The 13,895-nt window shown below is 50.4% G+C and overlaps 1 protein-coding gene across 2 annotated transcripts in view; it reads left to right on the top strand.

Moving 5' to 3' along the window:
- NEGR1 (neuronal growth regulator 1) overlaps positions 1 to 13,895 on the top strand; it is a 186,050-nt gene that overhangs the window by 161,005 nt on the left and 11,150 nt on the right. Inside the window, exon 7 of one of the 2 annotated variants that reach the window (XM_053985137.1) lies at positions 1,846 to 1,887. The exons of the other annotated variant lie outside the window; for it this stretch is intronic. Coding sequence (XP_053841112.1) covers positions 1,846 to 1,887 — 42 coding nt within the window. The remainder of the gene's footprint in view (positions 1 to 1,845; positions 1,888 to 13,895) is intronic. 2 annotated transcript variants of the gene reach the window in all.

Here is a 13,895-nt window from a genome sequence, read left to right as displayed (position 1 = left end):
AATTTCCCTTTTCCCTCGTGTTGAGTTTCCCTTTTCCCTCGTGTTGAGTTTCCCTTTCTCTCATGCTGAATTTCCCTTTTCCCTCGTGTTGAGTGTCCCTTTCCCTCGTGTGGAGCTCCAGCAGCTCCTCTGGCTGGGACCACGCCTGGTGTCCCCTGCAGGGGTCCAGGTGGCAGCCAGGCCCTCCCTGTGCCCCTGCCTGGGAAAGCACATTTGGGGTTTTCAGCAGAGTGATCCAAACCCCACAAATGCATCGTTGTGGCTCTTTCCCCCCTTCCCAATCCACACCCGTGTCACAAAGTCCAAGTTTCTTCGGTTTCTTAAAACTGAGGCATCACTGACATGAATTTGGTGTCTCACACATTTCTGGGCAATTTTGCTTTCTCTCTGTTAAATATTCTGGGAAAAAATCTTTGTGCCTTGGCCGGTTGAGCAGAGCTTTGAGGCACAATGCAGCCCCCAGAGGATCCTCCCCATCCCTCCTCTTCCTCACTGGAGCCAGCTGCACATCCCTGGGATGCTCCTGCATGGAGAGCAGCCTCGTGTCCACCTCTCCCCTCCCAGTGCCATGCTGGAAGTGAGGTGGGGCATCAGGGACAGACCCATCAGTCCCCAGCACTTCCACCACCCCTGCTCCTGCACAGGGGTGGGAAACCTCGTACCTGAAACCCTTTTTATGCTGAAGGTGTCACCAACGTCATGGATTTTAATGCCAATTAAAAGTGTAACACAGCTCAAATTCCATTTCACTTTTAAAACGTGATCTGGGTTCATCAGCACCCACAATGTGTTTGTCAAGGTGTTGAATAATTGGTTTTAAGGTTGGAAACATTCGTCTGCATTAGCAGAAGTTTACCAGCTGGGTAAAGAACCTTCATAACTTTTCATTTGGGGAAATATTTGTCTGCTATTTCTCTTGGACTCGTGTTTGCACAGTATTAACCTGAAAAGCAATTGTAAGTGGAAAAAAAACCCCAAAACTGGCCGGGAGCTGGTGTGTGCACATCCCTGCCAGGCAACTCGCTCCCATTTTTTTTCATTAGTTTCTTGTTATAGTCAAGATATGGTCAATGATCTTTTGAGCTTGGTAATTTTGTTAAACCTTTTTTATGAGCAGTATTGAATTGCTGCATTGAGACGGGAGCTTGCTTCCGTGCAAGATTAATTGGGACCGGTATTTCATTTTGCATAGCACTATTCAAAGCTAATAAAAAGGCCCAGAATAATGAATTCTAAAGTCAAATTATAATGAAAAGCCACAGGTGATTGTTTCATTAGGCTGGATGCAGGAGAACTGTGTCTTCTCTTAACTTTGCCTGTTTGTATTGGTTGCCCTGGGGGAAGTAAACAACTTCCAAATGGGTTTGATGTTTCTGAGAAATGTTCTCTTCTGGAAAGACTTCAATAATTAAAAAGATGTGCCTTCTTAAAAGTTCACCGAAGCACAAAACTATTGCTTTAAAACATTCTTTGTTCAAAATTGTTACCTTGACTGATCTTCATGGGAGGAAATTGCCTTCACTGGAGTGAACAAAGCCCTTCCCTCAGCCAGGGTTCAGTGCCTCCCGGGAGAAATGCTTTGGAGCTCCAGAACTCCAGGGGCAAAAAGCCTGGCCCGGTGGGAGTGTGATGGTGCTGATGGTGTGCACAAAGTGTGGGTAAGAGCAGTGCTGGTGCAGCTCCAGCACAGAGCTCTGTCCCAGCCCCACTCGAGATTAAACTCTGCTGTCTCTTGCATGACTGTTTGCTGTCTCATTCTGTACTTGTCTTCCATGTGTGATTAACTCCCAAATGTTCTCTTCTTTTTTTTTTTTTTTTTTTTTTTTTCCTTCTCCCTTTTTGTAGAAATTATTGAGCCTACTACCTCTAGTCGTGTCTCAAGCCCAGGTCAGTATCCCCCCGCAGGAGGGTCGGTGCCTGCAGGGCCTCATTGCCATCCGTGCCCGGGGCTGACCCGGGCTGCTGTGTTGTGGTAGTGCTGGACTGTCCCTGTCTTTGTGCTTCCATTGGTGTGTCTTCCCTCCAGCCTTTGTGTCTCGTCCTCTTTCTCCCTGTTTTGAGCAGCCTCTCCCCCATCCCTGTCCCTGCCATGGGTCTCTCCTGGTGGGGCTGTGCAGGGCACTGCTCCGTGTGGGCAATTCCCTGCTCTGGAACCACCTCGCCCTCCGAATCCTTGCTGGTGTTGTGGCAAATGTGGGTGTTGGTTCGAGGACGTGCAGATTTCTCTCTGTCTCACCTCTGACTGCCTGTGGGATGGAGCCAGGAGCTGTTGGGAGGTGCTTCTCACTGCCCGCGGGGGCTGAACGCTTCTCCGTGTGCCTGGAGGGCGTTCACAGCTCCTGGGTGCTCCTGCTGCATCCCCCTTTTCTTGGGGATTCCTGCTGCTGCTCCCCAGCAGGACTCCCTCAGGGGAGCTGCTCACAGAATCTTGGAATGGTTTGGGTTGGGAGGGACCTCAAAGCCCCTCCAGTGCTGTCGATGTCTCGGGGTTCAGAAGGTCGAGGTGACCCCGAGATTGTAAAGAGTCTTTGCTACCCAGCCCATGCAGCCAAAGAAGGAGCCTGGAATGCGTCTGATCGCGTTTTCAAGGGTGTTTATTTTCCCTTATCTAGAACATTCTCTCTCTGACCTGCCGAGCTCTGCCTAGCAAGGAGGCCGTGGCATTCTGCCTGTCCTCAGGGTGGTGTTTACCTTTTATATCAAAAGTTACCTATGCTCTGTTTACAGTAACGTGCCAATGTCTGTCATTGATGTTGGGCAGTGTGTCTGTGCCTTAAACCAACAGAAAAGTGTCACCAGCACAGCAAGACATGGAGGGCAAGGAGAAGGAGAAGGAGGTCAGGACACGCCCAAATCCCTCCATCTTGTACCCCCCTGAACCCTTTATTTTAAAACCCTAAAATTCTACTTTTTCACCCTGCGTTAATTCAACTACCACACTACTCAAACCCTTGTGGCTTGTAATTCCTCACACAAAGTTGTCAGCTTTTTGAAATGGAAGCCACAGGTGTTTTTGACTTTGTGCCAAGGTCTCTGAGCCCCCTGCCAGGGTCTGGAGCCAGCCAGGGCAGCCAGAGGGGTGTGCTGGGCTCCCACACTGGGGAAAGCCTCCCCTGCCATGGCAGGGACACCTCCCACTGTGCCAGGCTGCTCCAGCCCCAGTGTCCAGCCTGGCCTTGGGCACTGCCAGGGGTCCAGGGGCAGCCACAGCTGCTCTGGGCACCTGTGCCAGGGCCTGCCCACCCTCACAGGGAATAATTCCTTCCCAATATCCCACCCAGGATAGCAAGCAGAATTTTCCTCTGGCAAAACCTTCACCAGATGTGTACTTTTATTTCCTAACTAAAGATTGGAAGGACTGCGCCAGAAAGCCACAGAAATTGAGGTGATTAAACCAAGTGAGGCAGGTTGAACCAAGGGCTGCAGGAGGAGAAGCAGGCACAGGTGATTCCAACGCCCTCAGACCTACAGGAGCAGCAAGCCAAGGGTTTAAATCTGCAGTGCTTTAATTAAAGAGCCTGGGGAGGGCAAGCTCCGGTGTCACTCAGGGGCAGAGGCGCTGCCTCCCTGCCTTCCCTGGGCCCCAGGGAGCTTCCCAAAGCTCTCCATCTCCTCTAGGGCAGAGACTGTGCCCTGCCTCCATCTCCTCTAGGGCAGAGATTGTCCTGTGCCTGCAGCCAGAGCTGCAGCCAAACCCCTGCACGACGTCTCCATCCAAACCCACGGCACGGGAGGGGGGACTGGACTGCAAAAAGCTGATAGTGCCTGCAATAAAAGTCCCCATCCTTGGGATTTTCCACAGTTGCTTTGGACTAGCAAGCAGTTGGAAATAAGCTGGGGAATTATTTTTGGAGTTAAGAGAAGCTGAGAAGAAGGAAAGGGTCGCTGCTGTGTCGGTGGTGCAAAGCGGCGATAGGAGAACCTCACCCTGCTGTTGTTTAACACTGGGGTTTGTAATTCCTGAAAAAGTGCCCTCAGCCTGATCCTCTTCCAAGCTCTGTCCAGGGAAGGAGGGATAATGCCGGGTGGTTGCAGCTGTTACTCCAGTAACATTTCTGGGTTCAATCTCCATAAGCGAGTGCTCCATCAGAGTCACGGTGGCTCCTCGCTTTCAAAAAGTGCTGTTCCAGTAACACAGCTTTGAGATGTGCTTGCATTCTTGTCTGCAGAAATTTGCACCAAATGAGCAAAATTATGTGTATTTTTTGGGAGCAGCATGGAGATGGGGGAGTGGAAAGGAACAGAGTCCTTAAATAATGATCCCTCTCTTAATTCTGAGAGCACAGTGCTAAACAGAGAGAGCTTTTTCCAAACATGAAATTGAGAATATGAAAACCTCTGAACACAATAGTAGAAAAATTTGGGAGTCATTAAAGTTGCAGTAGTTATGAAACTACGTGAGCAAATCCAACTTTAAATTACCAAGGAAAGCACTGAGCTCAGTTTGCAGTTGAAAACCAGCATCTGTTCTGCTGAAAGACAACAAAAAAGGGGAGGAGGGTTTAAAGACAGTTCTCAAAATGGTTGAAAATTTATTATTGAGTCTTTCCTCCTGGAAATGAGCCCTGGTACCAGCAGTGACATTGCAATGAACTGTTCTGTTTGCCTTCCATAATTAAATAACACTGTGATAGTCCCTCTACTTGGCTAATTTTAGCCTGGTAAATAGTTGGGAAATGCCAGCACTATTGTTACCAAGTTATTCAGCTGCAGAGGCAATGAAAACCTGCCCAGAGCGCCGGGAACTGAGTCCCTCGTGTGCTGCAGCATCAGCAGTGAAGGCAGCAGGTTGGGCTGATGGTGGCAGAAAACCTGGGTTATCTGTCCACAGCTGATGATGACAGTAAAATTAGATTTATCATGAACCACAGAATGGTTTGGGCTGGAAGGGGCCTTAAGATCATCTCGTTCCACCCCCTGCCAGGAGCAGGGCCAACGTTTCTGGCTTTGCCCAAGTCCTCCCGGGAGGTTTTGGCCAAGAGTCCTTTGGGTCTGCCTGCCTGCCCCGCTTCCCTCGTGCAGGAATGCAAACCATGGATAATCTGTAGGAACTCATTCTGGCCTGGTGTCTCACATCAGTCAGAAAACAGAGCATCAGCCTCCTTCCTGCTCAATCAAGGCTCTGCAGCTAATTAGCTAATTACCACCATCCTTCACCACTTCAGCGCAGCTCCAGGGGGGTGTGTTGCCTGGAGAAGGTTTTGCTGCTGGGAGGACACAGATCCTTGGTCGGGTTTCAGTGCTGGGCCAGAGGCTGTGAGAGCACCCCAAGGGGAGGCAGTCTCCAAGTGCAGCTGGGTGAGGCAGAGCTGGGGGCCAGGGCTCCCCCAGAAACGCAGGGAGACGCCTGACGGGATGGTCGACGTCCCATCACCACTGCTTGGGTCGCCCAGGGTCTTCCTCAAAGACCAGGCTTGGAAGTGACTCTCTGTAGGAAGTGAGGAATCTGTAGCAACCCTGGAGAACTTTCAGGATCCTCCCCCCGGTTCCCAGCAGGGGACAAAGCATTTAAGACATTTTTAATTCATGCAAAGCAACGCCGTGTTCGAGAGCCCTGGTGGCACGTTTGTGCATTTCTCTGCTGGAGCCCTCTTCCCTACATCTGGGGATTTACTCTCCTAATTTGAAGAGACAGTGCTTCAAGCATGTAGAATTAGCTGCAGAAAGTTACAAAATTGGGGCCACGGTTGGTATCTGTGTTGTCAGCCAGCGCCAGGAGCTGGAGCTCCTTACAAATCTTTCCTCCTTCAGCATAATTAGTTCACAGGTGGTGTCTTGGAAAGCCTTTGAAGATGTTGCTGAATTCTTAACGCTGACTAAACAAGTAACTGTGACAGGTCAGAGAGAATAATTGAGGAATCTTCTTTAATTAATGATTTCACATCTTATGAGGCACTTTTATAAAAATTGGAGTGGGAGAGAGAAGGACCTTAAGTTATTTAATTTTCTCAGGAACAAAAGCGTGTGTTTAAATGAGCACTCGGGCAGGTTGGACAACTCCTTGAACTCCAGCTGCTTCTCCCTGCTCTGCCTTTCTGCATATCTAACAAATTTAATATGCCAGAACACCAAATAATACCTCATTTCAAGCAGGCTCTGTTTGTTTCACGGGAAACCTGCCAACCCCTCCAGTTTTTCTCCCCTTGTGCAGTTGCAAATCCCATTTAAATCAATCAGTGATTTTGTGTAAGGAGAATCTGCAGGGCTGGACTCTGAATTTCGGGATTTACAGTGCTCTTTCTTGCCATTAGTTCTGTCTGTTGGTGAGGAAAGCACCGTGTTCCTGCAGCTGGGGGACTTTGCATGGCAGCAGGAGATGCTGGTGCAGCAACCCTGGGGCAGGGAAGAGCCCTGGGGCAAGAGGCAGGGCCAGCTGTGCTTCACCAGCCGCTCTTCCTCCTCCCTGTTCCTGCAATTCCTGCCAAAACTCTAAAGGGCGATGAAAAGGTGATCCAGATTTCGGGTAGCAGATCCTGGATCACGGCAAATTTAACTTCTACACCCTGTTGGGAGCAGATGTGTGTTTGTTCTAAGAGCCTTTGATGCCTGGTGGCCGCTTTGCTGCCTCCCAAATCCCCCGCCTGGGAGGGAAGGCAGAGTCTCCCATGTCCATCAGCTGATGGGAATCACCCTCCAGCTCCCATTCCCAGAAAACCAGAGCTTCTTCTGTCCCAGTACAGGCACAGGGCTATCAGGTCTTGCTGTGAGCAGCTTGGCATCAAACAGGTGAATATCTCGAAAATATCAATATATTGAACCTCCTTGTTAATCAGCTGAAAGCTTTATGTTCGGAGCACATCGAGGGCATTGCTGCTGCGTTCCAGGACGCAGGCTGCTGTGAAATTCCAGCGTGGCTCCAGGAAAAGCTGGTGTCTGCATGCAGCCAGCTCCGTGCACCTGCACCGTTAACTCCGGGTTTCTGCGGGAACCCGCGGCCGAGCCGCACTGGGAATTATATCCTGGGGGAAATAGCTGCCCTCCAGTGCTGCAGTCACCTGCTGCTTCGAGCAGGTGAGCTCCGTGCTTGTAAACCATCCCGTGAAGGCACGTCCTCCCAGTGAATGTGTGGAATTAGGTAAACATTCCTGCTTAAGCTGAACGAGTGTCTCGGGGTGTGCTCAGTGACATTCAGCGTGTTCAGAGCCTGCATCATCATTCCGGCAGAATGTTTGAACACACTAAATCATATTATTCACTGCTTGCTGAAGAGATGCATTATTTAATATCAAGAGAGCTGCTTTCTATCAGCTGAAAAATAGGACTAGAACTAGGTCGTTTTTAGTCCATTGATTCCCACTCTCTAAGCCGGCATGTAAAATACAAGAATGTTTTTTTTTTCCTGATACTGTATTGCCTACAAGCCTTCTGTCAGTGGGGATTTCAATATTAATGAGTTTTCCCACGAATATGAGAAGCCCACTTAGGAGAAGAAGCTGCTCTGAGATTCCTGAATATTTTACAATATCACACATCGATCAGTTGGCTGGAATTTCACTTTTTAACCAAGGAGTGCTTCTGAGAGATGCCAGGAAAGCAGAGCAGGGCCAGGTGTGAAATGGCTCCTGGAGGCTGTGAGAAGGGTGGGGGATGTGGAGGGTGGGGAGATGCTCAACCTCCTGTTGCTGCTTTCTCCCGCCCGCGCGTTCCCGATGCCGGGGGCTGTGGGAACCCAGGGCACTGGGAATATTCCTCTGTCTGCTCTGGGGTGTCCTCATCCCCAGGGGAGCACTGACCCTGACCCTCAGTCATGGAGAAAACTTCCAAAGCCTCAAGGTGAACCAGAAACCACAAAAGTGTGAAATGGATTGTGGAGATTGTAGAGAGCAGTGTGGTATGTCACATGGGTGAGAAATTTAGCTTTTAGGATTTTTAGTATGTTATAGATGCGTTCAAGATGGAGGATATAGGGTGTTGTCTTGAGTTCCCTTCTTCTTCTTCCTCTTTCTTCTTGGGTTTGGGTGGTATCTTGTAACTGGGCAGAAAAAATCCACATTGCTCGTCTTTAGGGGTCAGTTATTGGGTTAGAAAGGGAAATAATTTAGGTGTCACTTCTTAATTGGGCAGCTCAGTTTTTGATGAGACTCCAAAGGCCTTGCAGCACGAGGTCGTTGCCATTCTTGTGCTGTTTTTCCTGCACGCAGACTCCGGTGCAGTCAGTGCTGAAGTTTTGATAAGATAACAACAAACAGAAGCTGGAGACCGAAAAGGCCCAACGTGTCTCTGGTTCCTGACACAGAACTGCTCCAGGAGGGTCTCCCCTGCCAGGGCAGCCCCCAGGGAGCTGCCCAGCTTGGGGCCCACAAACTCACAGGGGGCGAGCCGGGAGGTTCCCCCCATCCCTGAGGGAGGTGCTCAGCATCCCGGGATCAGTGTCCCTGCTGCTGGGTGTGCATCAGTGCCCAGGTCACTTTGTGTTTTTGTAGGTGGGATCAGCCTTTGTCAGGTGTGTGTTGTGAGTAGGAACTCCAGCATGGGAACCCGGGAACATGGGGAGGGCTCTTCCAGTGCAGCTCTAACTTCCCACGGTTAATGGGGTTTAAAACACAGATAGTCACAGAATCAGGGAATATCCCGAGCTGGAAGGGGCCCAAGGATCATTGATCCAGCCCCTGGCCCTGCACAGACCCCCCAGCAATCCCACCCTGGGCATCCCTGGCAGCATCCAAACCCTCCTGGAGCTCCAGCAGCCTCGGGCCGTGCCCATTCCCTGGGGATCTGGGCAGTGCCAGCACCTCTGGGGGAAGAGCCTGTCCCAAAATCCAGCCTAACCCCCCCAGGCCCAGCTCCAGCTGTTCCCTTGTTCTTTACACAACCTATTTACACCTTCCCCGAGCCTGAGACAAGTCCCAGTTCTGACTGAGAGAAGACAAGCAGGAGATTCCAGAATGTGATTCACCAGCAGGAAGAGAGCAGTCCGTGTTTTTATTTATCACAGAAGGATATGTTTTAAGTGAAGGTTTGATCAGCCAGAACTGGCTGACTACAGGAATTGTACAGGAATAAATATGCATATATCCATCTCGATGAGATGGGTGCCCATGTGCAGAGATTTAAAATGTATATAGAGCTGTGTATCCAGAACTTCAGGGAGGGCCCAGCTCTGTGTGGAATACGGAGGGGCCTACAGCTACAGCTGGCAGGGAAGGATCTGACAAACTTGGGTTGTTGAGGGAGGGAAGGCTTGGGGGATTAGGGGACTTGTCAGAAAAAGCCTGTTTGAAAACTCCATGAATATGTCAGTTTTAAAGAAATTCAAATAAAGGCCTGTTGAGTTTTGAGTGGGGAAAAAAAAAAAAATACATTGGCTTCCTTCCAGGCTCCCCATCTCATTCCAGGCAACACTTCTTCTTTTTTTGTCTTTTCCCTGTCTGAATTTCGCACCAAATGGAAATTTCAGTTCCATGCCAGCTGCATTTAGAGTATCTGTGCAACATGGACATTTTGATGGAGTTGCCAACAATATTTCCAGCCAGGATGAAAAACAACATCCCAGGATGACACAGGATCAGCCATTTCCTCACTCTGAACCTGATGTATAAAAGCTGCATCGCTGCATCTTTTCCTTTCCCTCACGACAAACAGTTGCAAGGCCCAGTCCACCGAGGTGGATTTTAAGCTGGGTTTTGTCCTTCTTTAAACTTTCCAGATGAGCTCTTAACATGTCACCAGGCAGCCCATGAAAGGCTGAGTGTGGGTTTTTCCAAGAGGCCCTCTGGGTTAAAGAAAGCAGCACCAAAATGTGTAGGTAGAAACATGACAGCTGAGCCAGGCCTGCGTGCTTCCAGGAGCAGGGTGCTAACAGGTTCAAGCAGCAGCTCTGAACAATTAAATAAATACTCTTTTAGCACTGGCACCTGCTCATGGTTTTCAGGAAGCCCAGATTTTAACCGAGCCTCTGAATGCACAGAACAGTGTGGAGCCATCTGACTGGAATTTTGAAGATGCTTTTCATTAAGATGGAAGCTGTGCAAAACGCTTTCCCGTTTTCAGCTGCTGAGTCAGACAGCTCCACAAGAAAGCGCTGCTGGCATGAGGCAGTGGAAGATGAACCCAGTGGGTGGGTGGCAGCCTGCTCCACACCGAGCCACGTGCTGGGGTGATGCTGGGTGACACTGGGACATCCAGCAGCGCCTGCCACTCCAAGCACAGGGGTGAAGTGATTGGGATCGGCCCCTTTTGTCCCCCTCACTTCGGGGGACACGGCTCAGCTCTGCGTGTCTCTCTCCATCATCCCCCAGATGCTGCGTGTTTGTGAGGATTGTCACTCAGCCTTCCTCTGCCCCCATGGCTCTGCAGTGTTTGTCTCCCACTCAGCCTCCCTGCCCAGCACCCGCTGCTCAAAACCACCCAGAGCGAGTTCTCTGCAAAGCCAGGCTGGCTTTGGGAAGCTCCAAAGGGAGGGTGTTCACTGGGACAAACAGGTTGTGGATTTTGGGACGGGAAAACAGGGAGTGATGTGAATAACCCACAGGAAACTGCCAGAGCAGAGAGCTCTGCTCAGAGAGGCCCTGCAGGAATGAGCAATGCCTGCCGTGCTGCTGTAAGGATCCCAAACCTGCAGCCTGCTGTGCCCTGCCCTCCCACGCTGCACAGCCCCATTTTGTGCTCAATTTTCCCAGAACTGCAGAATATCCTGAGCTGGAAGGGACCCACCAGGACCCAGTCCAGCTCCCAACAGAAGGAGCTGTGTTTTACAAAGAGGTGGAAATCCCACCCTGCTCGACGCAGGTTATCACTGTCCAATTCCCAGTCAGGTGCTGGAGAAACCTGAAGGATTTTGGTGCTTAGGGATTGTACATGGTACAAACTAGGAAAAAAAAGATTGGTTTTGAGGCAGAACATGTCTTTCTGCACGTGTCTCAGAGTCAGTTTTAAGGCATCCATCTCTGTCCCAAAAGCACCAAAGTACTGTACTAATTGCCAGAGGTTTTCAAAGGCATGGCTCTTAACAGAACCTGCATGCCTAAAGCTCCCCATCAGCTTTGAAAAATCTCAGCTGTTGGGGTTTTTTTCCTCTCTTCTGTGCAATAACATATGCAAAGCTGAGCCATAATGTCTTCAAAATCCTCAGGATTAAGCTGAAAAGCGAGTGGGGAAGGCTGGGGCATGAAAAGCTTCCTGATGCAAAATCCTCCAGCAGCAGGAAAAGCTGCAGAGCAGCAGCAGGCAGGAAGGGTGAGGGGCTCTGGAAAGGGACCCCCAGCAGAAATCCCACCCCAAATGGCTCTGGAAGTGGGGAGATCATTCCCTCTCACCCACGGGCAGCTGCAGGAGCTGAGAGCCCTCCCAAAGGCAAATCAGCTCCTGCTGCAGTCCCAAATTCATCCCAGGGAGCGGTGATTAAAGGTAAATGGAACCACAGAATCACAGAATGGCCTGGGTTGGGAGGGACCTTAAATAAATCCCACCCAGTGCCCCCCCTGCCATGGCAGGGACACCTCCCACTGCCCCAGGCTGCTCCAAACCCAGCGTCCAGCCTGGCCTTGGGCACTGCCAGGGATCCAGGGGCAGCCGCAGCTGCTCTGGGCACCTGTGCCAGGGCCTGCCCATTCTAACAAAAGGATCCCGCAGCGGGGTCAGTGTTGGGAGATGGATCCCTTCCCTGGAGCCACCCCCAGGGAGCCACAGCTGCAGGTGGCAAACGCTGTGCCCAGAGTGACAAATCAGCAAATCACTCCATGAAAAGGCCCGTGTGCCCCGCAGCTCTGGTGGACCAGCTGGGAGGAGGAGCCCAGGGAATGATGGCTCCCAGCACCTGGACACTGCTGCATTCCTGACATGAGGAGAGCCCTGACGCTGTTGAGCAGGACAGGAACAGAGAACTCCAGATCAGAAGGCAAAGAAAATGAGCTCTCCCTTTATTTCAAATGTACCACTCTATATAGAGAACATCGTGCAGACTAATTTCATTGGTCATAGAGTAAAAACATAGAGAACATCGTGCAGACTAATTTCATTGGTCTTAGAGTAAAAACATAGAGAACATCGTGCAGACTAATTTCATTGGTCATAGAGTAAAAACATAGAGAACATCGTGCAGACTAATTTCATTGGTCTTAGAGTAAAAACATACAGAACATCGTGCAGACTAATTTCACTGGTCGTAGAGTAAAAACATCCCACACCATTGGTGTGCAGTGAATGATGCACAGTAGCAGAACATATCTATAAACAATGTGAATAACAAGGTAGATTAGAGAATTATTTACATTCTTGCCCAACTGCTTCCCAGGCTCTTGCCTGGTTAGAAAACCTTTCTCTTTCTCTCTGACTGAGCTGAGAATACCCACAGAGCCCGGTGCTGGCCGCAGCCCAGTCTGGCTCGGGGAAGATCTCAGTCAAGTTGAAAAGTAGCAACAATTTTGCTGGGGCAGTGTTTGAGCACTCCGGAGCTCCATGAATAGTTAATGTCACGTCAAGGGCTGGAGACAAACGCTGCGGGCTCTGAAGAGCAAATAGCTCAGCCTGCCGTGAGTTATGCTTGTTCCTCGCGCACACAGCCCCGTGGAAATTGCAGCCATCCCTCATGAGGGGCCCAGCGCTGCTCGCCGCAGCCACTGCCTCGGCTGGAGCTGTGGGGATGGCCAGGGCAGCCTGCTGTGCTCCCGCTGCTGAGCGCAGACAGCGCTGCAGAAATGGCTCTGGGGGAGTTCAGCTGGATCCCCTGCATGGAGGGGGCTTCCCCTGCGCCCCTCAGTTTGAGCCGTACCCTGTTACAAAGGACAGGGCAGCCCTGGGAGGTGGAACAGCTCTCATCCACTCAATCCCAAAACCAGGGGCTTGGAAAAGCCCCCCCAGATCACTGAGCCCGGTCCCCACAGCTCTCATCCACTCAATCCCAAAACCAGGGGGTTGGAAAAGCCCCCCCAGATCACTGAGCCCGGTCCCCACAGCTCTCATCCACTCAATCCCAAAACCAGGGGGTTGGAAAAGCCCCCCCCAGATCACTGAGCCCGGTCCCCACAGCTCTCAGCCACTCAATCCCAAAACCAGGGGCTTGGAAAAGCCCCCCCAGATCACTGAGCCCGGTCCCCACAGCTCTCAGCCACTCAATCCCAAAACCAGGGGCTTGGAAAAGCCCCCCCAGATCACTGAGCCCAGTCCCTGCCCCAGCCCAGGGCTCTGAGTGCCACCTCCAGGGACGGGCACTCCAAACCCTCCTGACACCCCTTTCCATGGGGAAATTCCTGCTGGTGTCCCCCCTGAGGCTGTTAGGATGCAAGGTGCCACTGTAACTTCTGGAATTAGCAAACGGTGGGACTTGGTTGTTTATTTCATCCACGGCCGCCTTCTAATCAAAGCTCTATTGATGATTAATTCCTTGGCTATATTGGCACAGTCTGGGAATAAATTTCCCTGGCTTATGGGGTTTTTAATATTCCTATAAAAAGAGAGGAATACATGCACTATGCAGAAATGTGACCAAGAGGAACCCACCAGAAATGCTTAAGAAAATCAACAGAAATCTGAATAAACCCCGATCATCTGCCAGCCACCTCAGTGTAAGATTTGCTGAAAGGCTACCAGCACTTCCAGCCAAAAACCTGCTTCCTCATACACCCAAAAAAGGAGAGAAATCACGTTCCAACCTGCTTAGCTCCACATCCTTTGTCAAGAGCACAAGAATGATGTGGAAACCGTGCAGAAACTGGAAAGCTCAGTGTAAAAAATTATCATTCACACTGCTGTATGACATTGCCTCAACACAGCAGAACCAACAAAGTCTTCCTGATATATGAGAACTATCAAAGATTGCCACTGAACACGGAGATTTAATGTGCTGCTTAATTCAAGAGCTTATTTACAATGTCACACGTCACTTGGAGAAAAATGGCTCTGACAACCAATCATTTAAAATATAGGAAGAATGTTTAACAAAAGGTCAGAAGTACAAA

This window comes from Vidua macroura, chromosome 9, assembly GCF_024509145.1.
Source record: "Vidua macroura isolate BioBank_ID:100142 chromosome 9, ASM2450914v1, whole genome shotgun sequence".
Lineage (NCBI taxonomy): Eukaryota > Metazoa > Chordata > Aves > Passeriformes > Viduidae > Vidua > Vidua macroura.
This window is presented reverse-complemented; position numbering and strand designations above follow the sequence as displayed.